The sequence below is a fragment of the Aquarana catesbeiana genome, linkage group LG10 (genome assembly GCF_042186555.1).
Source record: "Aquarana catesbeiana isolate 2022-GZ linkage group LG10, ASM4218655v1, whole genome shotgun sequence".
Classification (NCBI taxonomy): domain Eukaryota; kingdom Metazoa; phylum Chordata; class Amphibia; order Anura; family Ranidae; genus Aquarana; species Aquarana catesbeiana.
The window spans coordinates 112,058,257-112,082,533 of record NC_133333.1 but is presented as its reverse complement, the minus strand read 5'-3'; the positions used below and the strand labels follow the sequence as shown (position 1 = coordinate 112,082,533).

Below are 24,277 nucleotides of genomic sequence, written 5' to 3'. Positions count from 1 at the left end.
GTCTAGTGGATCGGATGAAAAACAGACAAGCAGTCTGTTTTCATCCGATCTGCCCATTAAGGAGAGCGGGGCTCCGATAGGTCCATCTCAGCACAGTAAGCGGAGATGGGTCTGTCATCCGCCTGCTCAGCGGGGGATCAGCGAATCAATTCCCCCGCTGAGCAAGCGGACAAGCCTGTGTGAAAGGACACCAAGAATGAGAGCACAGCATGGACTAGCTGTACTGAGAACTCAGCCTCTTTTTGGGCAAGTACACTCCACTATTGGGAAGCCAGTGCATAGAGATTGGAAGAGGCTAAAAGACATCAGCAGCACTGAGATAAGAAAGAAGAAGGAGGGCCAAAACTTGGATTTGGAAACCGAAAATTATTTTTTGAAAACCCAACATGAATATAATTTTTATTTTTAAATACTGCTACATATATTAGCATTTCAACTGAACATACTCAACCCTCATTATTTCAATATGAACCACCATACATTAGTAAACTTTACAATATATACAAGCAAGGCAGTGTGTATAATTCACCTAGCATGAAACAATGCTATATGTGTAGAGTACGTCAGACTTAGACTCCACAGACCAGCAATAGCTCCAGCTCTGTCATGCACACTGTTATTTACTGACTTCAAGGCTAGGAACTGGGTCCAAAGGTTCCTGCTTTCTCTGATATTTCCAAAGCAGACTTCAAGTTCTGGTCAAACAACTCACACCTAAAAAAATAAAAAATATAATACACATTGGTTGACAGTGTGCAAACTCTCCTAGAAGCCTTTCCTCCTGGCAGAAAAAAAAAAAAAAAAAAAAAAAAAAGGCTGACGCTTGTAAAAGTGTCTAAAGCTTTTAGGCGCATTTACAGGGGTCAAGAACTTGAGCGTTCATTTCATTGGCCAGAATAATTTATTCTAGCCACTAAAATTAATGCTCAAGCGCTAAATGTGCCTAGCGTTTACCAGCATCAATCGTTTTGACGCCCCTAGAGGCAGCTACAAAAATGTCCAGAGTGTACGAGGCCTAATTATTACAATAAAACAATCATGACTGTTCTGTTTTGGATGGAGTTCTAACTGAGTACAGAATGTATTAGTTAACAATTCAGTTTTGGACAGATCAGCAACAAGCCAGAAGCAATGTGAGGTTTGTATCGCTGCTTAAGTCTCCACTGGGAGATGAGCTCTCACTTTATGTGCTGCTGATGACAGCAAGTGAGAGGAGTTATAAATTTAACAGTTGCTACCAAAACAACACTTGTCCAAGGTGGTTATTTCACTTTGAGAGGATTTCCATTCACATCCTGTTGTATTTCCTGGACAGGAAGTGAGGATACATCTCCCCGAGGACCAAACAGATATACATAAAATCCAGACTGAGTTACAAAGCCTTCTCATTAATAAGATAGTTCTACTTTAACCACTTGATCTCCGGAAGATTTACCCCCCTTCATGACCAGGCCATTTTTTGCGATACCGCACTGCGTTACTTTGACAAATTACCCTGTACCCAAATAACATTTATGTCTTTTTTTCCCCCACACAAAGAAAGCTTTCTATTGGTGGCATTTGATAATCTGTGCGGTTTTTATTTTTTGGACAAAAAAAAAAAAAAATGTTTTTACTTTCTGCTATAAAAATCCCCCCCCAAAAAAAAATTGAAAGAGAAAAAAAATGTAATTTCTTCATCAATTTAGGCCAATATGTATGCTACATTTTTTTGGTTTAAAAAATCCCAATAAGTATATATTAAATGGTTTGCGCAAACGATAGTGTCTACAAACTACAGGATATATTTTTTTACTGGTAATGGAAGCAATCAGCAACTTATAGCAGAACTGCGATATTGAGGCAGACAAATCGGACACTTTTTGGGGACCAGTGACACTATTACAGTGATCAGTGCTAAAAAATAAAAATATTCACTGTACCGACACTGGCTGGGAAGCTGTCAACATCAGGAGCCATCAAAGGGTTAACCCTGTGCCTAGCTGGTGTTTTCTTACTGCGGGCGAGGTGCTTGGACTAGGGGAAGGTATGGATCGGTGCCCCTGCTTTGCAGAGACACAGGATCAATGCCTTCTGTACTGACAGAACAGCGATCTGCCTTGTTTACATAGGCAGATTGTCGTTCTTCCTCTGTACCAAAGGATCAGCAGGTGCCAGTGGACAGAGTCCGCAGTACTTGCCGATCAGCACCCGCTGTGTATGATCAAAGCAGGAGCGGGCCGCCGGCGGAGCGTGCACCCCAGAAGTGCAGGATCACATACTAGGGGTACATGATCCTGTGCAGCAGAGCCACCTTGCTGTCGTATATGTACGTTATACTGTCGGCAGACAGTTAAAGTGTAAACAGCGAAACAAAATATACTATATTGCAACTTATTCGTTTTCTTAAGTGGCTACATTACTTCTCTCTTTTTTTTTTTTTTTTTAACTTTTTTCCTTTATTTTCTCTGAGTTATCTTGCAAATAACAGACTTCAAACATATCTGCTTTTGTTCATCTCCATTATGTAGGGGAAGATGGGATTAGAAGTTTACACAAAAAAAATGGTGCTTAATGCTTCCATTTCACTGTATTTATTTCTAGCAAGATCAACAGGTCATTTCTGTACTTGCTGATAATATTCTTAGCCTGAAAACCAATATAACCACCGCCTCTAAGAACTGTTAGGGTGCAATAAATTCAATTTTTGTTTTTAAAGTGGGAGTTCCAGGCTTTTTTTGTTAATTAAAAGTCAGCAGCTACAAAAAGTGTAGCTGTTGACTTTTAATAAACAGACACTTACCTGTTCCACGGTCCAGTGATGCGGCCGCACAGAGCCCCGCTCCTCTCCTCTCCCCCTCGCCTCTATTGAAACTGTGGGCACACAGTGGACAGGCAATCTTCTGGGACCTGTCACGTGTCCCAGAAGATAGCCGAGAGGGAGGGCCACCTAGGAGAAGGAGGAAAAGTCGCCCAGGCAGACCGTAGGCGGAAGCAGGAAGTGGGACAGGAAGTCCCACTCAAAACTAAAGCACCCCCCCCCCCCAAAAAAAATTACATGCCAAATGTGGCATGTAAGGGGGCGAGGAGTGCTTAAAGCGGAACTTCCACTTTTGGGTGGAACTCCGCTTTAAGTTTAGTTAGGCTTTAAACAAAGCAACATTTCATGTACTGATGTGGAGAGCAATAGCTTGCATTCAAACAAGAACAAGCAATTAAAAAGCAGTACATAAACCAAAAAGTAGCAGCGCTAAACACACCAAAATTGAAATTATACAGTAAAAACCAATATGGAAGTGAAAAAAGTGTGGCAATGTGTTCTGTAAATGTAAACTGAAAAGTCCATCTTTTTAAACCCACAGTGCTTATAGTAGAACCAAACTTGTAGTGTAATCGGACAGTTCAATTTTATCCTCCACCGCACCACCAGTGCTAAACATCAAAAATGCTCGCTTACCAGACGGCAAGCAGTAAATGCTTGTGACCTATACCCGCGTGTGCCATTCGAGGGACGGGTGTTTGTACGAGCCGGCCGGCTAATCTGCTTTTAACTACTCTAATCTTGTAAGTGGCTTTCTTATTTCTTAATAAATATGTCTGGCAGTATTACGCTATGGTACCCTTCTTTCATTTTGGGACATATCTGAACGTTATCTACATCTACCTGCACTTGGTATCTGTGAACCACGAGTTTGGCGGTCCCTGCCTGGTTTGTAGATCAGCCTGAGGGTTCCTCCTGGTATCCATCTGTTTGGCTCCTGACCGGATAAAGGCCCTGGCCGGGTATAGGTGTAGGTGGCAAGCATTTACTGCTTGCCGTCTGGTAAGCGAGCATTTTTGATGTTTAGCACTGGTGGTGCGGTGGAGGATAAAATTGAACTGTCCGATTACACTACAAGTTTGGTTCTACTATAAGCACTGTGGGTTTAAAAAGATGGACTTTTCAGTTTAAATTTACAGAACACATTGCCACACTTTTTTCACTTCCATATTGGTTTTTACTGTATAAAATTTCAATTTTGGTGTGTTTAGCGCTGCTACTTTTTGGTTTATGTATTGTTGTGTGTATCTCACTTCTAGCAGCAGCTTTTTTCTGGGTATTTGTATTTAGGTATTTTATTTCTATCATAGCGCGGTATTTTTTATTAATTAAAAAGCAGTAACTATATAAATGTTATAAAGTAGGATAGCTTTAATGCAAGATTTGGCTCCCCAGCAGATTTTAGTACCATTAGAAATGTATCATGAACAGCCCGTTCAATGAAATGGATTTGCATAAAATAATTCCAGTGGATTGTGATCTACTTATTTAATCACAAAGTCCACCCATGATAGTTAATTCTGCTAATAATTAACCACCACAGCCATCAACAAGCATGCCTCTTTTTACCTGTCAGCACAAACAGCCGGGTTATGTAGTCACAGGTCATAGATAAGAATAGCAGAACACCCCACAGCTAAGGGGGCTAAGGGGGTGTACGCAGCATGAACAGTGACAAAGGGCTTATTCACACTGACAAGCATTGAACCGATGTACATTTTAGATGTTTAGATGAACAGTTCAATATATACTTCTGTATTTGTCAGCTACCACATCAAGCTGCTCAGACTCAAACAATGCATGCAGCATTCAGACTGCACTGTGCCACTGATGCCAATCACTATGCTTGGCAGAGAGGCTCTCTCTCTGGCAGTGTGATAGCAGAATGGGCTGAACAGAGGCTGAATGGTCTTCTGCATCCAACAGATTAGAACTCTTCAGCAGCTTGGTTGGCTACATTGTGATGATGTAATGTGCACAGGTGTCCCATAGTTACAGCAAAGAGCCATGCTGTAAATGTATGCTGAGCTGCACATGCTTGGGCTGGCAAGGAGAAGGGTTTATGACAAAAGCGACTAATAGTCTGGCTTCGGTCATAAAAAATCATTTTATTTCTGCCTTAAAGAGGTTGTAAACCTATCTTTGTAAGTTGTACCTATAGGTAAGCCTAGAATATGGCTCACCTATAGGTACTGTAAATATCTCAAACGTACGCCTTTTAGGAGATATTTACTGTTTACTGCGCCGATGATGTCATCAGCGTATGCGCTCTGAAGGAACGGCCACCCATGCCGTTTCTTCAGGAGAGTGTGCCGTGACTGGCGGCTCCCGCGCATGCACGGGAGTGACATCAGCCGGACTCTGGCCAGTCGCAGAAGGTGAAGATGGATGCGGGACAACACAGGCTTCGTTTGCAGGCAAGTGTCACATAATGTGCTAGTATGCAATGCATACTAGCACATTATGCCTTTACTTCGCAGGGAAGAAAGGAAGAAGAAAAAAAAAAAAAAACACACCAGGGTTTCTGTGATGTAAAAAAAATGAGACAAAGCTAAATCATTTCACTTTTTTCCACCTTTAGTGTGACCTATAAACTGTACAACTCAATTGAAAAACCAAACTGAAATCTTTTAGGGGGAGAAAAAAATAGGGTTGCAAAAGTGTGCACACCCTTAAAACGAATAATTTCCAAGGCATTAGATATACCATGGAACATAGTGAAGACAGTCATCAAGTGGAGAAAATATGGCAGAACAGTGACATTACCAAGAACTGGACATCCCTCCAAACTTGATGAAAAGAGGAGAAGAAAACTGGTCAGGGAGGCTGCCAAGAGGCCTACAGCAACATTAAAGGAGCTGCAGGAAGATCTGGCAAGTACTGGCTGTGTGGTACATGTGACAACAATCTCCCGTATTCTTCATATGTCTGGGCTATGGGGTAGAGTGGTAAGATGGAAGCCTTTTCTTAAGAAAAACATCCAAGCCCGGCTAAATTTAGCAAAAGCCCATCTGAAGGCTCCCAAAAGCATGCGGGAAAATGTGTTCTGGTCTGATGAAACCAAGGTTGAACTTTTTGGCCATAATTCCAAAAGATATGTTTGGTGCAAAAACAACACTGCACATCACCAAAAGAACACCATACCCACAGTGAAGCATGGTGGTGGCAGCAGCATCATGTTTTGGAGCTATTTTCTTCAGCTGGAACAGGGGCCTTAAAAAAAGTAGGAGGGAATCATGAACAGTTCCGAATACCGAAGAAAAAAATGTGGAGTGATACTGGACTTTAAATTGGTAGACGCTAGTAGACCAAAAATGAAAAGAGAGCACTCAATAGAATAAAAATCCAAAATGTATTATGACATTATAAAAACCACTTAAAATCATGTACATTTATCATCTACCCACATGGGACGATACCATATGTACACTGTATGTACTTACCTTTCTTGCATCTATTTCATGATTTTAAAGCGGAGTTCCGCCGAAAAAAAAAAGTAAAGTCAGCAGCTACAAATACTGCAGCTGCTGACTTTTAATTTATGGACACTTACCTGCCCACGGTGCCCGCGATGTCCTCACCTGAAGCCGTCCCTCGGCTCCCGGGTGGAGGCGTCGGCATCTTTGGTAAGGGAATCAGGAGCCTGGTTCTCTACTGCGCATGCTCTGGTCCCTGCTGCCTTCTGGGACCTGTGTGTCTCCCAGAAGACAGCGGGGGGGGGGGTCCAGACATGGCGTAGATTGCCGCGGATACTGCGGGAGTGGGAGAAAATACCTGGATTATACAGGTACCTGCTCCCCCCTGAAAGGTGCCAAATGTGACACCTGAGGGGGGGGGGGGAATCCGAAAAGTGGAAGTTTTTTGGGTGGAACCCCGCTTTAAGTGGTTTTTATAATGTTGCCATAATAATTGGATTTTTATTCTATTTAGTGCGCTTTTCCTTTCATTTTTGGTCTACTAGTGGCTACCAATTTAAAGTCCAGTATCACTCCAAATTTTTTCTTTGCTATTCACATTTGAATGTGGTGCCACATTCTGAGTTGTATCTCAACACATTTTCTCAGTTCCAAATACCAGTCAATTGCGGTACAATACATTCAGGGTTCTGCTAGAAAGCTGAACATGAAGAGGAACTTCATATTTCAGCATGACAACGACCCAAAGCATTCATCCAAATCAACAAAGGAATGGCTTCACCAGAAGAAGATTAAAGTTTTGGAATGGTCCAGCCAGAGCCCAGACCTGAATCTGATTGAAAATCTGTGGGGTGATCTGAGGAGGGCTGTGCACAGGAGATGCCCTTGCAATCTGACAGATTTACAGTGTTTTTGCAATGAAAAGTGGGCAAATATTGCCAAGTCAAGATGCGCCATGCTGATAGACTCATACCCAAAAAGACTGAATGCTGTTATAAAACAAAAAAGGTGTTTCAACAAAAAGTATTAGTTTAAGGGTGTGGACACTTACAACCCTATTTAAGGCCCCTTTCACACTGGGGCGGTTTGCAGGTGTTATTGCGCGAAAAATAGCGCCTGCAAACCGCCCCTAAACAGCCTCCGCTGTTTGTTCAGTGTGAAAGCCCGAGGGCTTTCACACTGAAGCGGTGCGCTGGCAGGAGAAGAAAAAATCTCCTGCGAGCCGCATCTTTGGAGCAGTGAAGGAGCGGTGTATTCACCGCTCCTAAACCGCTCCTGCCCATTGAAATCAATGGGACAGCGCGGCCATAGCCGCGCTATGCGAGGGGTTTTAACCCTTTTTCGGCCGCCAGCGGGGGGGTTAAAACCGCACCGCTAGCAGCCGAATACCGCGGTAAAACAGCGCTAAAAATAGCGCTGTTTTACCGCCGACGCCCCCTACCGCCCCAGTGTGAAAGGGCCTTAGTTTTTTTTTTTACTTCCCTCCACCTTAAACGATTTCAGTTTGTTGTTCAATTGAGTTGTACAATTTATAGGTCACATTAAAAAAGGTGGAAAAGTTCTGAAATGATTTATCTTTGTCTCATTCTTTTACATCACAGAAACCTGACATTTTAAACAGGGGTGTGTAGACTTTTTTAAAAATTATATATATTATATATTTTTTTTTTTACTTTTTACCCGGCAATCCACTTAAAAAGTTGGATTCCAAAAGACTGGTCTGTAGGTTCCCAAGATTGCTGCACAGTGTGCAATTTCAGCTCCTGAAAAATGAAGCATTACAGTAACATGGTAAATAATTCTCACCTAATGGGCATTTCCAGGGAGTAAAATGGATTCTTGAGTGCATAGTCAGAATACAATTCATAAATTTTGCGTAGTAAAGCATCTATGCCAGCCTGGCGTGGATCTGACAAAACCATAAATTTTATACCTGAAGAGAAGGAATGGACAGTAAACATGTAAATAAACAAGTAAATGTTGCAAACAAAAAGTCAGCAAATACAGCATACTGTATATGGACATTTTGTGAGTAAACTGAGCTCTAGGTATACATTAACCACTTGAGGTCCGGGCCATAGACGAATGACGGCTACAGCGCGGACCTCAATCTCCGGGAGGACGTCATATGACGTCCTCCCCTATGCACGCGCACCGCGTGCACCCTGCAGGGCGCGCGGTGTGCGCGCTGTGATCACCGAGTCACGGAGACTCGGATGATCACAGATCTGCGTAAGGGGCCGGTCCCGGCCCCTTACTATGTGATCAGCTGTCAGCCAATGACAGCTGGTCACATGATGTAAACAAAAGCTCGGTGATCGGTTTCGTTTTCTCCTCACGCTGACAGCGTGAGGAGGAAAAAAAAGCCGATCACCGGCTTATGTCAAAGGGACAGGGTCCCGAAGAGGAAGGAGGCACAGATGCCTCATCTGTGCCTCCAAGTGCCATCTGCCAGTGCCCACAAGTGCCACCTATTAAAGCCCACAAGTGCCACTTATTAAAGCCCACAAATGCCACCTATTAAAGCCCACAAGTGCCACCTATCAATGCCCACAAGTGCCACCTATTAGCGCCACCTAGCAGTGCTGCCATCAATCAGTGCCCAACACTGCCACCCATCAGTGCCCATAACCGCCACCCATCAGTGCCCATCACTGCCACCTATCGGTGCCCATCAGTGCCGCCTCATCAGCGTACATCAACGAAGGAGAAAAATTAACTGTTTGCAAAAATTGATAACAAAATATAAAAAAAATATAATTTTTAAAAAAAAATTTTGTCTTTTTCAATTTTTTTAACAAAAAATAAAAACCGTAGAGGTGATCAAATACCATCAAAAGAAAGCTCTATTTGTGGGAAAAAAATGATAAAAATTTCATTTGGGTACCGTGTTGTATGACCGCGCAATTGTCATTCAAAGTGCGACAGCGCTGAAAGCTGAAAATTGGTCTGGACAGGAGGGGGGTTTAAGTGCCCAGTAAGCAAGTGGTTAATGCACCTCTGTAATCGTTAATACATCATTAAAATGTATTTTGCGAATGCAAGCGGTGAGCCTGACCTGCTATTAGCCTGTTGTGTCCCTGTACAGCAGGGCTGGAGTGTGAAAGGAATAAACAGCACACAGATCCAGTCAGCTCATGTGCTACAAGCAGCATGCAGATACAGTGGGGGAAAAAAATTATTTGATCCCCCTGCAGGCTTTGTAAGTTTGCCCACTTTCAAAGAAATGAAGGGTCTATGATTTTTATCACAGGTGTACTTTAAATGATAGAGATAGAATATCAACCAAAAAACAGAAAAAAACACATGATACAAATGTTATGAATTGAATTGCAGTTCAGTGAGTAAAATAGAGCCTGAGGCTCTAACTGGCTTCAAAAAAGCATGGACGACAACTAGTAAAGTAGTGAGTGTACAGCTTTGTCTACCAGTGCAAATTTGCTGTCCCTTCAAAATAACTCAACACACAGCCATTAAAGTGGGGTTCCACCCAAAAAACAAAAATACCTGGAAAAATTCTAAAAAAAAAAAAAAAAAACAAAAAAACATTTGGATATTTTTTTTTTTTCACTTACCTCTAAATGCCTGTTGCTAGGTGGTCCCTCGTAGTCTGCCTGTTCCTTTGCCTGGGCTGGTGACATCACTTCCCCCTCGGCACAGGAAGGGCTCCGCTCTGCTCCCTCCCTCCTGTCAATCATCTGGGACCCATTACAGGTCCCAGGTGATTGAGCAGCCAATCACGGCGCGCGGCTCTGCTCGCGCATGCGCAGTGGGTGCCAGGCTGTGAAGCCACAGCCTGGCGCCCACAGTTGAAATGCCGGCGCCGACGAGGGGGGGGGGGGGGGGGGATAGACAAGACGAGCGGGGCTTCGATCCCCGGCATCGCTGGACCCAGGGACAGGTGAGTGTCCAATTAAAAAGTCAACAGCTGCAGTATTTGTAGCTGCTGACTTTTAATTTTTTTTTTTTTTTTTTTGACGGCCCCCCTGGGTGGAACTCCTCTTTAATGTCTAAACCACTGGCAACAAAAGTGAGTACACCCCTAAGGGAAAATGTCCAAATTGGGCCTAAAGTGTCAATATTTTGTGTGACCACCATTATTTTCCAGCACTGCCTTAACCCTCTTGGGCATGGAGTTCACCAGAGCTTCACAGGTTACCACTGGAGTCGTCATGGAGGAGTGAAAGAGGACATCACGGAGCTGGGGGATGTTAGAGACCTTGCGCTCCTCCACCTTCCATTTGAGGATGCCCCACAGATGCTCAATAGGGTTTAGGTCTGGAGACATGCTTGGCCAGTCCATCACCTTTACCCTCAGCTTCTTTAGCAAGGCAGTGGTCGTCTTGGAGGTGTTTGGGGTCGTTATGTTGGAATACTGCCCTGCAGCCCAGTCTCTAAAGGGATGGAATCATGCTCTGCTTCAGTATGTCACAGTACATGTTGGCATTCATGGTTCCCTCAATGAACTGTAGCTCCCCAGTGCCGGCAGCACTCATGCAGCCCCAGACCATGACACTCCCACTACCATGCTTGACTGTAGGCAAGACACACTTGTCTTTGTACTCCTCACCTGGTTGCCACCACACACGCTTGACACCATCTGAACCTAATAAGTTTATCTTGGTCTCGTCTGACCACAGGACATGGTTCCAGTAATCCATGTCCTTAGTCTGCTTGTCTTCAAACTGTTTACGGGCTTTCTTATGCATCATCTTTAGAAGGGACGACAGCCATGCAGACCAATTTGATGCAGTGTGCGGCGTATGGTCTGAGCACTGACAGGCGGAACACCCACCCCTTCAACCTCTGCAGCAATGCTGGCAGCACTCATACGTCTATTTCCCAAAGACAACCTCTGGATATGACACTGAGCACGTGCACTCAACTTCTTTGGTTGACCATGGCGAGGCCTGTTCTGAGTGGAACCTGTCCTGTTAAACCGTTGTATGGTCTTGGCCACCGTGCTGCAGCTCAGTTTCAGGGTCTTGGCAATCTTCTTATAGCCTAGGCCATCTTTATGTAGAGCAGCAATTCTTTTTTTCAGATCCTCTGAGAGTTCTTTGCCATGAGGTGCCATGTTGAACTTCCAGTGACCAGTATGAGAGATTGAGAGTGATAATACCAAATTTAACAAACCTGCTCCCCATTCAAACCTGAGACCTTGTGACACTAACGAGTTACGAGACACTAACGAGTTACATGACACCAGGGAGGGAAAATGTCTAATTAAGCCCAATTTGGACATTTTCACTTAGGGGTCACTTTTGTTGCCAGCAGTTTAGACATTAATGGCTGTGTGTTGAGTTATTTTGAGGGGACAGCAAATTTACACTGTTATACAAGCTGTACACTCACTACTTTACATTGTAGCAAAGTGTCATTTCTTCAGTGTTGTCACATGAAAAGATATAATAAAATATTTACAAAAATGTGAGGGGTGTACTCACTTTTGTGAGATACTGTATACTCCGATAGAATACAAGAATGTTATGATATAATGAATATTACAATTGTGCAGTCGATATATAATCACGATTGTATGCAGGCTGAAGGTTTAAAATGTACCGGTTCCTAACAGTTTCCTGGCTTCTGACAGATTTGTCAATGATTGAGTATCCACAGACATAGCTGGGAAACAAGACACAGTCACATTGCTATGCAGTGTCTAGTGGCATTAAAATCTAGGAAGAAACTGCAGCCTGGTAAAGCAGTAGTATGAGATATACTAAATGTTTCCAGCACCGATATTCCTAAATCACTTACCTGTTAAAGTTTGAAAGCAGTGCAGTTTGAATGTATCAGTTTCCAGCATTTCAATGCCAGAGCTTCCTGGCTCTGGAGAGAGTTGGGATCCAATAGCAAATAGTCTGGAAAACAAGATATAAGCTTAGATTCAGATTTGTACATGTTCAGATTGGTAAACACAAATTTCAAACCTGTAAGTGAAACTGCAACAGGGAAAGATGAAATCCTCTCCCAAAGCTGTATAAATCCAAGGACAGGATGGACAAAAATACAAAGCTTTTGCTAAAAGAGCTCTGTGTTCATTTATTCATCTGTATGCCTGGAGGTCAGCTCAATTGTTAAAGGTTATGTGGCTTCTTCAGTGTTTTACAATACCAATACGCTGCAATACTAGAAGAGTTCAATGTAGTTCTATTATGTTGTCTGGATTACCACTTGGATACATTTGCATGCTTCAGCTATTTTATAGCACCAAAGTTGTATAACGGGAGGAATACTGCCTCATGTTGGGTAGGTGCCTCCCATGGTTACACTTTAGCTGGCTATAGATTATACAATTTCCTTTAGATTTACCTTCATCTATGTAGTAGAAGGGCCTGCCTGATTGCATACACATTGAAAGTGTTTAGGTTTGACTTCATATTATATGGTTTTTGTAAATCTAAAGGAAAATTCTAGAATGTATGGCCAGCCTTACACTACAGCTGCTATCTGTGTTTTGCACGGCAATCTAACTAAACCAGCCAAAATCTTTCTGGATCAAGAACCCTCCCTCCGGACACATCATTGGGTTTCTCTACTACAGATCATTTTGAAGCCACACAAGGGCAGACGGTCTTCAATCAAATGGCTCCTCTGGATTAAAAAAACTATTTGAAATTACTTTTCCCTCTAGCAAAATGTGTGTTACTCTCCATCCCTACATCATCCTTTCTCCCCAATATTCTAAAACAAAAAAACAAAAACCAACTTGTATCAAAGCATTCAAACAGGATTAACAGGGTGAAGGTAACATAGTAAAACATGCGTGTCTCAATGCAGCAACTCACGAGTGAAACATGGATGCCAACATTAGCTTCTCATTGGATGAAAGACGCGGTCGCCCAAAGCGGATGGAAAGCGGATAGTTGGAGGGGTTTCCCAGAAATTCCAGAACTTCCTTTCCATCTGCTGTGTATCTTCCACTTACATCAATGCCATTGATAGAGAGCACAGAGTGTCCAACTATATGGGATTATAAACATAAGAGACAGAATTATTACTAAACAAATCTCATAGAGGAGACAGAAAACAAGAAATGTGATCACACACCAAGTACATTTCCTTTAGGCCCCTTTCACACTGGGGTGGTTTGTAGGCGTTATTGCGCTAAAAATACCGCCTGCAAACCGCCCCTAAACAGCCTCCGCTGTTTGTTCAGTGTGAAAGCCCGAGGGCTTTCACACTGAAGCGGTGTGCTGGCAGGACCGTAAAAAAAGTCCTGCGAGCCGCATCTTTGGAGCGGTGAAGGAGCGGTGTGTTCACCGCTCCTGCCCATTGAAATCAATGGGCTATAGCCGCGCTGTACGAGCGGGTTTAACCCTTTTTCGGCCGCCAGCGGGGGATAAAACCGCACCGCTAGCGGCCGAATACAGCCGCAAAAACGACGGTAAAACAGCGCTAAAAATAGCGCTGTTTTACTGCCGACGCCCCCACCGCCCCAGTGTGAAAGGGGCCTTAGTAAAGTGGTATAAAATAACAGCTGAGGTGTAATAAAGTGACAATAGGGTGTACATACAATCAACTCTCAAGTGTAAAAAATGATCTGCAGGGAGAAGGGGGAATATGTCTTTCCAGATAAATCTTCTCTTTTGTTGGAATTGTAATACACATAATGTCATAATCCATGACTGGGAATCCTTATAATACTATATAAAACAGAAAGCACACTAGTATGGTGTTACACCTTTATTAAAGCTCAACTCCAGGAATTGCAAAAAAAAAAAAAAAAAAAACCCTGTAAAGACAAAGACATAATGAGCTAGTATGCACCGCATACTAGCTCATTATGAAATACTTACCTTAGAATGAGGTTCCCGTATCGCAGCCCGGTCCATGCCAAGGGAGCTGACATTTTGCCCTCAGCATTTTTTCCGGGGGGTCACGGCTCTGGTCACTCACAGCGCCTGAGCCGTGAACCCAGAAAAAATGCTGAGGGCAAAATGTCAGCTCTCTCGGCATGGACCGGGCTGCGATACGGGAACCTCATTCTAAGGTAACGCATGCGCGTGGGAGTCTTCTTCCCGGGTAGGTCTGGCAGTGTCTGCTGGACATTCAGCCGGGCATTCACAGTGCATGCGCCGCTGACGTCAGCAACTGCATGCAAAGTGAATATCTCCTAAACCGTACAAGTTTAGGAGATATTTTACCTACAGGTAAGCATTATAGGCTTACCTGTAGGTAAAAATAAGGATATACAACCACTTTAAAACACACTGTGACCAGAGCAATACTGTACAGTGTTACCATTGTAACATTGTACTACTCCGGGGAAGTGAACCAGGATTTTTTGCACATTAGGATTGCTTATACCAGTGAACTTTACTGGTATAAGCAACCATTTTTACTAAATGAAACGGATTCAGTGTGTTTTGTTGTGATTAGCTGTGGCCACAGCCATTCAAATGGTACAGATGAATGGTCACAGCTAATCACATAGTACAGAAGGGCTGTGATTGGCCCTGCATGTACCATGTGATCACTGTGACCAATCACTGCTAGCAACACAATTGTACACACTAAATGCCATCCATTGTTTACAACTGTCATGTGATCTGCTGTGATCGGTCACAGCGATCACATAGTACCAGCAGCGGGCAATACACTGATCAGTCATCAGCTGAGTCCGATGGACACAGCCAGTGACAGATTGTGCCACGGAAGTGAGCGAGGCACGTTCCAGGAGTACATCATATGACATCCACCCAGAATGACAAATGTCTTGCCCAGCGGTCATTTAACAATAGGCTGAGAGAGAAGTGGTTAAACAAACATTTAACCCCTTCGCTCCCAGAGCTGTTTTTGCACAAGTTAAAAAAAAAAAAAAAAAAAGAGAAGGAGGACATGAAGATGACATAAAACCCTCAAAACATCATATATAATCTGAAAGCAGACACCCTAGAAAATAAAATGGTGGTAATTAACCACTTAAGGTCGCTGAAAAATGATCACATCTGATCAGGCCTTCGGTACATCAGGTGTATCTCATTTCTTGAGACACTAACAAGTCAGGAAAGTACAAATACCCCCCCAAATGACCCCTTTTTAGAAAGTAGACATTCCAAGGTATTAAGTAAGTAGCATGGTGAGTTTTTTTTAAGTTGCAATTTTTTCCCACAATTCTTTGCAAAATGAAGATTTTTTTATTTATTTATTTTTTTACAAAATTGTCAAATTATCAGGTTATTTCTCACACACAGCATATGCATACAACAAATTACACCCCAAAATACATTCTGCTACTCTTCCCGAGTATGGCGATACCATGTGTGAGACTTTTACACAGCCTGGCCACATACAAAGGACCAACACTGAAGTAGTACCTTCAGGTGTTCTACGAGCATAAATTGTACTCTCAATTGTAATCTCATTTCTCAACCACCTATTACACTTTGGAAGGCCCTGGAGCACCTGGACAATGGAAACGCCCACAAAATGACCCTATTTTGGAAAGCAAACACCCCACGTATAATCTGTGGGGCATAATGAGTCTTTTGAACGGTTCATTTTTTTCCAGAAGTTTTTGAAAAATGTGGAAAATAAATGAAAACGCATTTTTTTTTTTTTTTTACACAAAGTTGTCCATTTAGAAATATCTTATAACACATATTGTGTATATAGCAAAAATTACACCCCAAAACACATTCTGCTACTCATCTTGAGTATGGCGATACCACATGTGTGAGACTTACACAGCCTGGCCACATACAAAGGCCTAACATTGAAGTAGTACCTTCAGGCGTTTTAGGAGCATAAATTACACATCTCATTTCATTCCTATCACACTTTCGAAGGTCCTTGAGCACCAGGACAATGGAATTACCCACAAAATGACCCCATTTTGGAAAGCAAACATCCCAACGTATATTCTATGAGGCATGGGCTGCAGATAGGTACTTGGGTACTCTAATGGGCTGGTGACAGGTACTCGGGTACTCTGACGGGCTGGTGACAGGTACTTTGATGGGTGGTGACAGGTCCTCTTTATTGGGGGGGGCAATCAGTGTGTGTTGGTGTACACTGTAAGCGGTAACGAGATGTTACCGCAATCTCCTTCTCACACACGATCGGTGTGTGAGGAGGAGAACCCGGTTATACCTCGTTAGCGCTCTGTGTTTACATTTAGTGATCGGCTGTGAAACGATCACAGCCGATCACGTGGTAATGGCCAATGGCTGTTTACCAGCGTCAGTGGCAAGCAGTGTTCCCGGGAACACGCTGCCATCGACGTTCGCGTGCATGTGCCGTGCAAAGTGGGGAGGTACCATTGTGATCACTTGGTAAACAGCCATGCCCAATGGCTGTTCACCCCTCTCGGTGACGAGCAGTTTCTCTGACACGTCACCACCGACAGTACAGGGCTGCGCGCATGCCCTGTTTAACTGGGCGGATGTCATATGACGCCCGACCAGAACAAGAGCCGCGCCGCCTGCCCGTCATACGACGGCAAGCGGTTAATGACCAGGCCATTTTTTGCGATACGGCACGGCCGCTTTAACTGACAATTGAGCGGTTGTGCGACGCTGTACCCATACAAAATTGATGTCCTTTTTTTCCCACAAATAGAGCTTTCTTTTGGTGATATTTGAGCACCTCTGCGGTTTTTATTGTTTGCGCTATGAACACAAAAAAAAAAAAAAAAAAAAAAAGACAATTTTGAAAAATACTTTGTGCTATAATACATATCCCATTTTTTTTTTTTTTAATTATTTTTCCATCAGTTTAGGCTAATATGTATATCTACATAAAAATAAGTGTGATTGGTTTGCGCAAAAGTTATAGCGTCTACAAAATTGGGGCTACTGCATATTTATGGCATTTTTGTTTAAATTTTTTTTTACTAGTAATGGCGGAGATCAGCGATTTTTAGCAGGACTGAGACATTGCGGCAGACAGATCCGACACACTTGATACTTTTTTTGGGACCATTGCCATTTATACAGCGATCAGTGCTAAAAATAGCCACTGATTACTGTATAAAGGTCACTGGCAGGGAAGGAGTTAACACTAGGGGGCAATCAAGTGGTTAAATGTGTTCCCTTAATGTGTGTTTCTAACTGTGGGAGGATGGGACTGGATGGAGGAGAAGACCGATCGCTGTTCCTAATCAGTAGGAACAGCAGATCTGTCTCTCCTCCCCTGACAGAACGGACATCTGTCTGTTTACATTGACAGATCTCCGTTCTGTCAGGAGCAATCGTGGGGTGGCTGGCGGCCACGCGCACTGGCTCCGGCGTTGCCCCCTCTAGAGCTATTAAAGCGGCCGACGTGCCATGACGGCGATTCGCCCAGGAGAGCCAACCTGCTGCAGTACAACTGCGGCGGTTGGTCTTTAAATTCAAAATACTAACAACTTGCAAAGCCATCCACAACTCAGCCCCCAGCTACATCACTGACCTAGTCTCAAAATACCAACCTACTCGTTCTCTTCGTTCCTCCCAAGACCTCCTGCTCTCTAGCTCCCTCGTCACCTCCTCCCATGCTCGCCTCCTCTCCCGAGCCTCTCCCATCCTCTGGAACTCTCTACCCCAATCTGTCTGACCCCCTAGTCTGTTCACTTTTACACGATCCCTGAAAACCCTTCACTTCCGAGAAGCCTATCCTGCCCACACCTAACAACTGTACTTTTATTTTCACCATCAGCTCACCCCCACCTTTTGTATCACTTGACCCTCCCTCCTAGATTGTGAGCTCTAACGAGCAGGGCCCTCTGATTCCTTCTGTATTAAATTGTATTGCAACTGTTCTGTCTGCCCTCATGTTGCATAGATCTGCACAAATTGTTGGAGCTATACAAATCCAGTATAATTCCAATATTTTTATGCCACACAATATTTCGCACAAAAGGTCTAAAATACACAACTTCAATATAAAATACACTATAGTTAATTTTAGGGCATAACAAAAATGCAATAATTACCCAATGTTGATAAAATATAAAAAATAAGATTGTGCCAAGTAAATAGAGAACCAACATGTCCAACATTAAAATTGTGTGCGCCAGTGAAATGGCAACTTCAGTCCCCTATGTTTTCCATAGGCAACACTTTAAAAGCCCCTACAGGTCATCAGTTACCCCAAAGCTCTGGTGCTAGAATCATTGCTCTCACTCCAGCGTGTGCGGCGATATGTAACATGTGCAGCTCAATCGATGTTTTAGTGGGTAGGTGCCCCAGAAACATGCATATATGTTCATGCATGTGTTATATATAGCTGCACGATGAATCATTAAAAAAGCACAATCTCGATTCAACCCCCCTAACCATCTCTATGCAGAATTTTCCTGATTCATTCATGTAAGGCTTCATGTACACGGGACGTTTTAAAACCTCTCCTGAAGGATTAAACTTGACAGATAGGATTCGTTTAGCTGCACTTGCGTTTAGAAGCGTTTTTTACATTGAAAATAGTCAAAAATGTTTCTTCATTAAAAAGCGCCCTAAACGAGTTACCGCGTTTACAGGCATTTGGTGTTTCAAATGTCTCTAAACATCCGTCCTGAACGCATTTTTTTTTTTTTTTTTGCGCTAAAACTCAACTGCCTAGAAATGACCCTGTGTACATGTACTGATAAGATAACAGAGGAGAGTTCAGGGGCAGCTGAAAAAAAAAAAAAAACGCCCAACTGCTCCTAAATGTACGTTTACCAGCAGCAGTGTACATGAAGTCTACAATGAAGAGACTTCTCTGCTCACTCTTTTCGTTCTTTTTAGAGGATCAAAGGGATGAACTTCGGTCTGTAAGACCCCTTTCACACTGGGGCCGCGGTAAAGCACCGCTCATTTTAGCGGCGCTTTTTGGCCACTAGCAGGGCGCTTTTAACCCCAAAGAAGGGGCTAAAAACTCCTGTGTTGCTGCCCATTCATTGCAATAGGCAGGGCGTTTTGGGTACTTGTACTCGTGCTAATGCTCTGATGCCTAATCCGATACCTGGGCAGTCAGGGGATGATCGGTGGGGACCGTTCCAAGCATTGGTCTCCCTGTGTGGCTTTCAATAAAGCAGCTGACAACCGCTTCTCTCCTCTCCCTCCCGCGGCATTCAGCTGCCTTATTAAAATCTATACAGGGAGATCGGTGCTTGTAACTGTCCCCACCGCCACACCGATCATCCCTGACTGTCCCATGTCCTCCTCCATGCTCCTAAGGTCACCCCGCCATGTCCCCCTCCGCGTCCTCCTCTGGTCCCCCCTGTCCCAGATCTGTCAGGATGGAGAGTGGAGGAAGGACCCGGAGAATCTGTCGTTTACCAGCTCCTTCCTTTTCTGAATTGACAGAGTCAGTGATCACTGCCTCTGTCCATTCATAACTGAGCATTGAAACTATGTTTAGGATGCTTCAGTTTATGAATGGAGAGGAGCCTCTTTCTCCTGTCCATTCACCTTCAGTGCAGCTGAGGCTACAGAGAAATAGACTGGGGAATCTCTATCCTCAGTCCCTTTCCCTGTCTCAAAGGGGAGATGTCAGGGGTCTATTTAGACCCCCCAAGAGGGTTAATGGAAAAAAAAAAAAAAAAAAAGTAATACAATATTTAAAAAGTAAAATTGTAAAAAAATAAAAAAAAATAAAAAAAAAAAGAAAACACACCTGACAATGCCCACTCCCCCAGAAAAAAGGCATTGCAAAAATAAGAAAATATATAAATTGTAAAATAATAATAATAATAATAAAAAAAAAAGAATATTGTAAAAAATAAATAAAATTAAAATAAAAAAACTACTGACACAGTCCACAGCTCATCAGTGCCACCTATCAGTGCTACTGTCACATGACATTAAAAAAAAAAAAAGTATTGGTAATCGGTATCGGTGAGTACTAAAAAGTATTAGTACTTGTACTTGGTCTTAAAAAAGTGGTATCGGTGCAACCCTACTGTATATTGGAGACAGAATTGTGCAGGAGTGTAGTCCAGTGTATGTAGTAACAAGGGTGATGATCCTTCACGCCGGTGGTCCTCCATATGTGCAACATTGTACCTTCCTCTTGTTCACATCTCCAGCATAAGTTGGAACTGTAGAAGTAAACATGTAAAGCGGGGTTTGGGTTCAGGTACTGATCTTGCAACCATTTTCTTGGGATTGCTATGTTTAAAGAGCCCTTATGCAAGTATTTATGGAATCGCAGTCCTCCTCGGACAAATCGATGCCCAAATCCTTCTCCCAGGCCAAACACGCCGAATACAGGAACGAGAGCGGGATACCCCAAATAGGTACAAGTAAAGTGTGGAAATCGGATGTCGTTGAGGAGAATCCTTAGTGCAGAGGGCCATAAAAGGTGTGAGAGGCATAGCCCACATGTCGTCAGTTTTTGGAAGCTCCTGGTATATAGCTCAGAGAAACTAACTGGAGTTTGTATCCCAGGATATATTATGGTGCCAGACTCCCACAAGAATGGGAAATTTCCTTGGCATCGAGAAACCACTGCTATGGGAACCAATATGTTTGAGGCTTAGGATTTGGTATAATAACCTTCAAATTCGACAGTGCCTGAAACCACCAGGTCTTTAAGAACATTGGGCAACATAATATGGGGTCCGAAAGAAAGAAGAGGATGTTGTCTGTGAAGGCAGCTAATTTACAGGGGGAAATTTTAAGTGCTTGGGTGTAACGTTAATTTTTTACAATTTAAAATAAAAAAAAACACAGGAGAGGCGGCAGGAAGAGCAGAAGTTGGGCAGCACGGCAGGAAGAGTGGAGGATCAGTGTTGCCAACTGTCAGTATTTCTACTGGCAGCCAGTAAAAAAACAGGCAATTTTCTCCTGCCAGTAAAAAATATGGCTGTGACGCTCGGCCTGGAGCCAGCCGAGACCATACAAGTGCCTGCTACAGTGTGTTCGGGCAGCTCTGGTGGAGGCGGTGCCTGAACATGTCCTGTGATGTCATAGTGTAAGGGAGGGAAGCAGAGCGGCCAGAGCCTCCTGTGTGGGTCTGCGGGATGGGAGCAAGGCAGGCCAGGAGCGGGACCATCAGTGCTGTTTGGACTGGAGGGACCACCTGGCTTGGAGAGAGACTGTCACTGTGATTCAGGAGGGGACGTGCCATGTCAGTAATCTGTGCTGCTGCACACTGCTGTCAGTGTCACTGTGAGAGTCAATTTCAGGTGTGTTTCTAATGTATTGCCCTCCTGAGCCGTCTAAGAAATATGTTTTTTGCTCTAATATCTACATTAAATCACATTGGTAATTACATATTGTACTTGTTTGTAGCCTATATAGTGAAATTTGTACTTAAAACTGTAATTTTGTAACTTTTGGAAATGCCAGTAAACACTTGGCTGTGCCAGTAAATTTTGGGTGTTGTGTCAGTAAATTTCAATCTGTTAGGATTGGAACACTGTGGAGGATGGGTGGGAAGAGCAGAAAATGGGCGGGAAGATGAGCGCACGATGGGCGGGAAGATGAGCGCACGATGGGCGGGAAGATGAGCGCACGATGGGCGGGAAGATGAGCGCACGATGGGCGGGAAGATGAGCGCACGATGGGCGGGAAGATGAGCGCACGATGGGCGGGAAGAGCGCACGATGGGCGGGAAGAGCGCACGATGGGCGGGATGAGCGGATGATGGGCGGGAAGAGCGCACGATGGGCGGGATGAGCCGAGGATGGGCAGTGAGGCCGGACGTCCCCTCCCCCTTCAGGCTCACCTCGGATGTTGTCTCTCTGACCGAACGACACCAACACCCGATCGTCATGTACTTTGAGGACGAAGTCTAGCGGGTAGCTGAAGGTCTTCTCAGTCTCGGCTCGGGGGTTCTGGTTGTCCAGCTGGTAGATGAGTCCTCCAGCCTTGTTCACCACATACACACTGAAGATCGCCATCTTCCCGGAGGAGCCCGGTCACGTGACGCACGCTGGAGGCGTCTCCCGGAGCGGAGGATGACGGGAAATGTAGTTCTCTCCCTAGTATTGGAGGTGGGGGGAGGAGAAATCATTTATTGATATCATTGCGGGTGTCACCTTCACAGTATTATCTTCAGTGAAAGATAACGTTCATATTTTACATGACGTTTTTTTTTTAATGAAAAGTGTAGGCCGATGACCTGCTTATATCTGTGTCTATCTGTGGCTTTAACCCTTCCTGAACACATGATGGGGTACTATTCCTCCCACTGACACCAGCAATAATGCACAGCTCCTCCCACTAATATCAATTATGGGGTGCCATTCCTCCAACTGACACCAATGAGGAAGCAATATTTTAATATTTTAGCATCAATGTAGGTTGTCCAATAGAGACGATGCAAAAACTCTGCAAGAGTGCAAGGAATGAACACGCCTCCAGAGAGGTGGGAACTCCTCCTCCTCTCTGATAGGGTGCTTTCAGAATCACATTGTCAGGTTGGTTGGATGGAGGGGAATTTTGACCCAATTCCCAAGCTCAATACAGTCCTCTGTGTCTGACACACACATGTATGATGGCAGGTCCTATACCCTGGTCACCCCATCCTCTAATCCACATCCAAACAGAGTATTGGTAACTGTAAGCGCAAACACACAAGTCCATATATAACAGGAGATATAAAGGGCTGAGCAACTTAGTCCATAGGGGACAGGCTGGAAGTTCAAGGGTTCAGTGGTAACCGGTAATGTAATGGTTAAAGTAGGCTGGTATGCTAGGCGGCTGCTGTCCTCAGAGAGCTGGCTCTGTGATGGATGAGAGAGGCGTAGAGAAGGAAGCACCACCTGAGTGTAGTATTAACAAATGATGTTTAATGACACCAGGTAAAAACACACTTACAGGATAAAAACATATAAAAGGCTCATCTGTATAGGTATGTGGTCCTCGGTGTTCCCTCTGATCCCGTGGTGGTGACGCTGCAGGGATGCTGGGCTACAGAAGGTGGATTACCAGCCGGGAGCTCCTTCTGTGGCCATCAGGAAGAGACTAGGGGCCGGCGTGGAGCGCACGTGAAGCGTGCATGACGTCACAGGTCGTCCGTCTGCTTCCGGGTTCGGTATCCAGGGGAGGGATCGTCCAGGGAGGAGGGCTGGCAGAGAGGTTGAGAGAAGGCTATGCGCTCGGAGCCACTGCTCCTTCAATAGGCCTCAAGAGGAGCAGTGGCTCCGAGCACGTATCCTTCTCTCAACCTCCCTGCCAGCCCTCCTCCCTGGACGATCCCTCCCCTGGATACCGAACCCGGAAGCAAACGGACGACCTGTGACGTCATGCACGCTTCACGTGCGCTCCACGCCGGCCCCTAGTCTCTTCCTGATGGCCACAGAAGGAGCTCCCGGCTGGTAATCCACCTTCTGCAGCCCAGCATCCCTGCAGCGTCACCACCATGGGATCAGAGGGAACACCGAGGACCACATACCTATACAAATGAGCCTTTTATATGTTTTTATCCTGTAAGTGTGTTTTTACCTGGTGTCATTAAACATCATTTGTTAATACTACACTCAGGTGGCGCTTCCTTCTCTACCCCTCTCTAATCCACATCCATGTCAGCGTCTCACATGCCTGGAGCACATGCAGGGCCCTGCAGTTTGTCATAATGCTGGCCATAGATGATTTCCTTTTTTTTTATTCTTTCCTGCAGTCAATGGATTGAATAAAGAAAAAAAATCAGATTTCTCCATCCACACAAATGAGGTGGATGGAGGACTCGCCCTGCTGAGACATTTTATTCTCACAGGCAGCTTTCCAGGTTAGGGCTCTGTAGGTCTAGCCAAACACCTGAGGTCCATGGGACACGGGCCCAAGCCACCCGGTGCATGTTTCATAGAGAGCAAGTTCCTCCCGCACCACCAGGAGGGACCCTTCCCCTAACCACAGCCAGCTCCTGGACTGGTCATGTTTACACTTTACATTTTTAAGTATATCTTCATCGAATTGCTTTACTCACCTTTCCCTCAGCTGTACATCTCTGTTCTTTGTAGCACATTGCTTGGCTTGCCTTACATGCTGGGTCAATAATGAAGCATTGCAGTGGCTTCTCCCGCATGTAGATTAGGGGGCTGGATGCATGGATAGGGGTTGGCGCCCCTGCGCCCTGCATTACGGGCCGCCACTGGTTCCCATACAAGTGGCTGTAATAGTTCCAAATACCGGTAGCCCAGAGC

General features: G+C 44.3%; 1 protein-coding gene across 1 annotated transcript; it reads right to left on the bottom strand.

The window, feature by feature from the left end:
- Positions 1-366: 366 nt before the first annotated feature.
- Positions 367-22,095, bottom strand: TRAPPC4 (trafficking protein particle complex subunit 4). Its single transcript, XM_073602457.1, has 5 exons — positions 21,859-22,095; positions 13,011-13,185; positions 11,980-12,083; positions 8,023-8,149; positions 367-714 (listed from the first exon to the last, which is right to left on the bottom strand). The coding sequence occupies exons 1-5, from the start codon at positions 22,031-22,033 to the stop codon at positions 636-638; spliced, it is 660 nt and encodes a 219-aa protein (XP_073458558.1). The 5' UTR covers positions 22,034-22,095; the 3' UTR covers positions 367-635.
- Between the last annotated feature and the right edge of the window lie 2,182 nt (positions 22,096-24,277).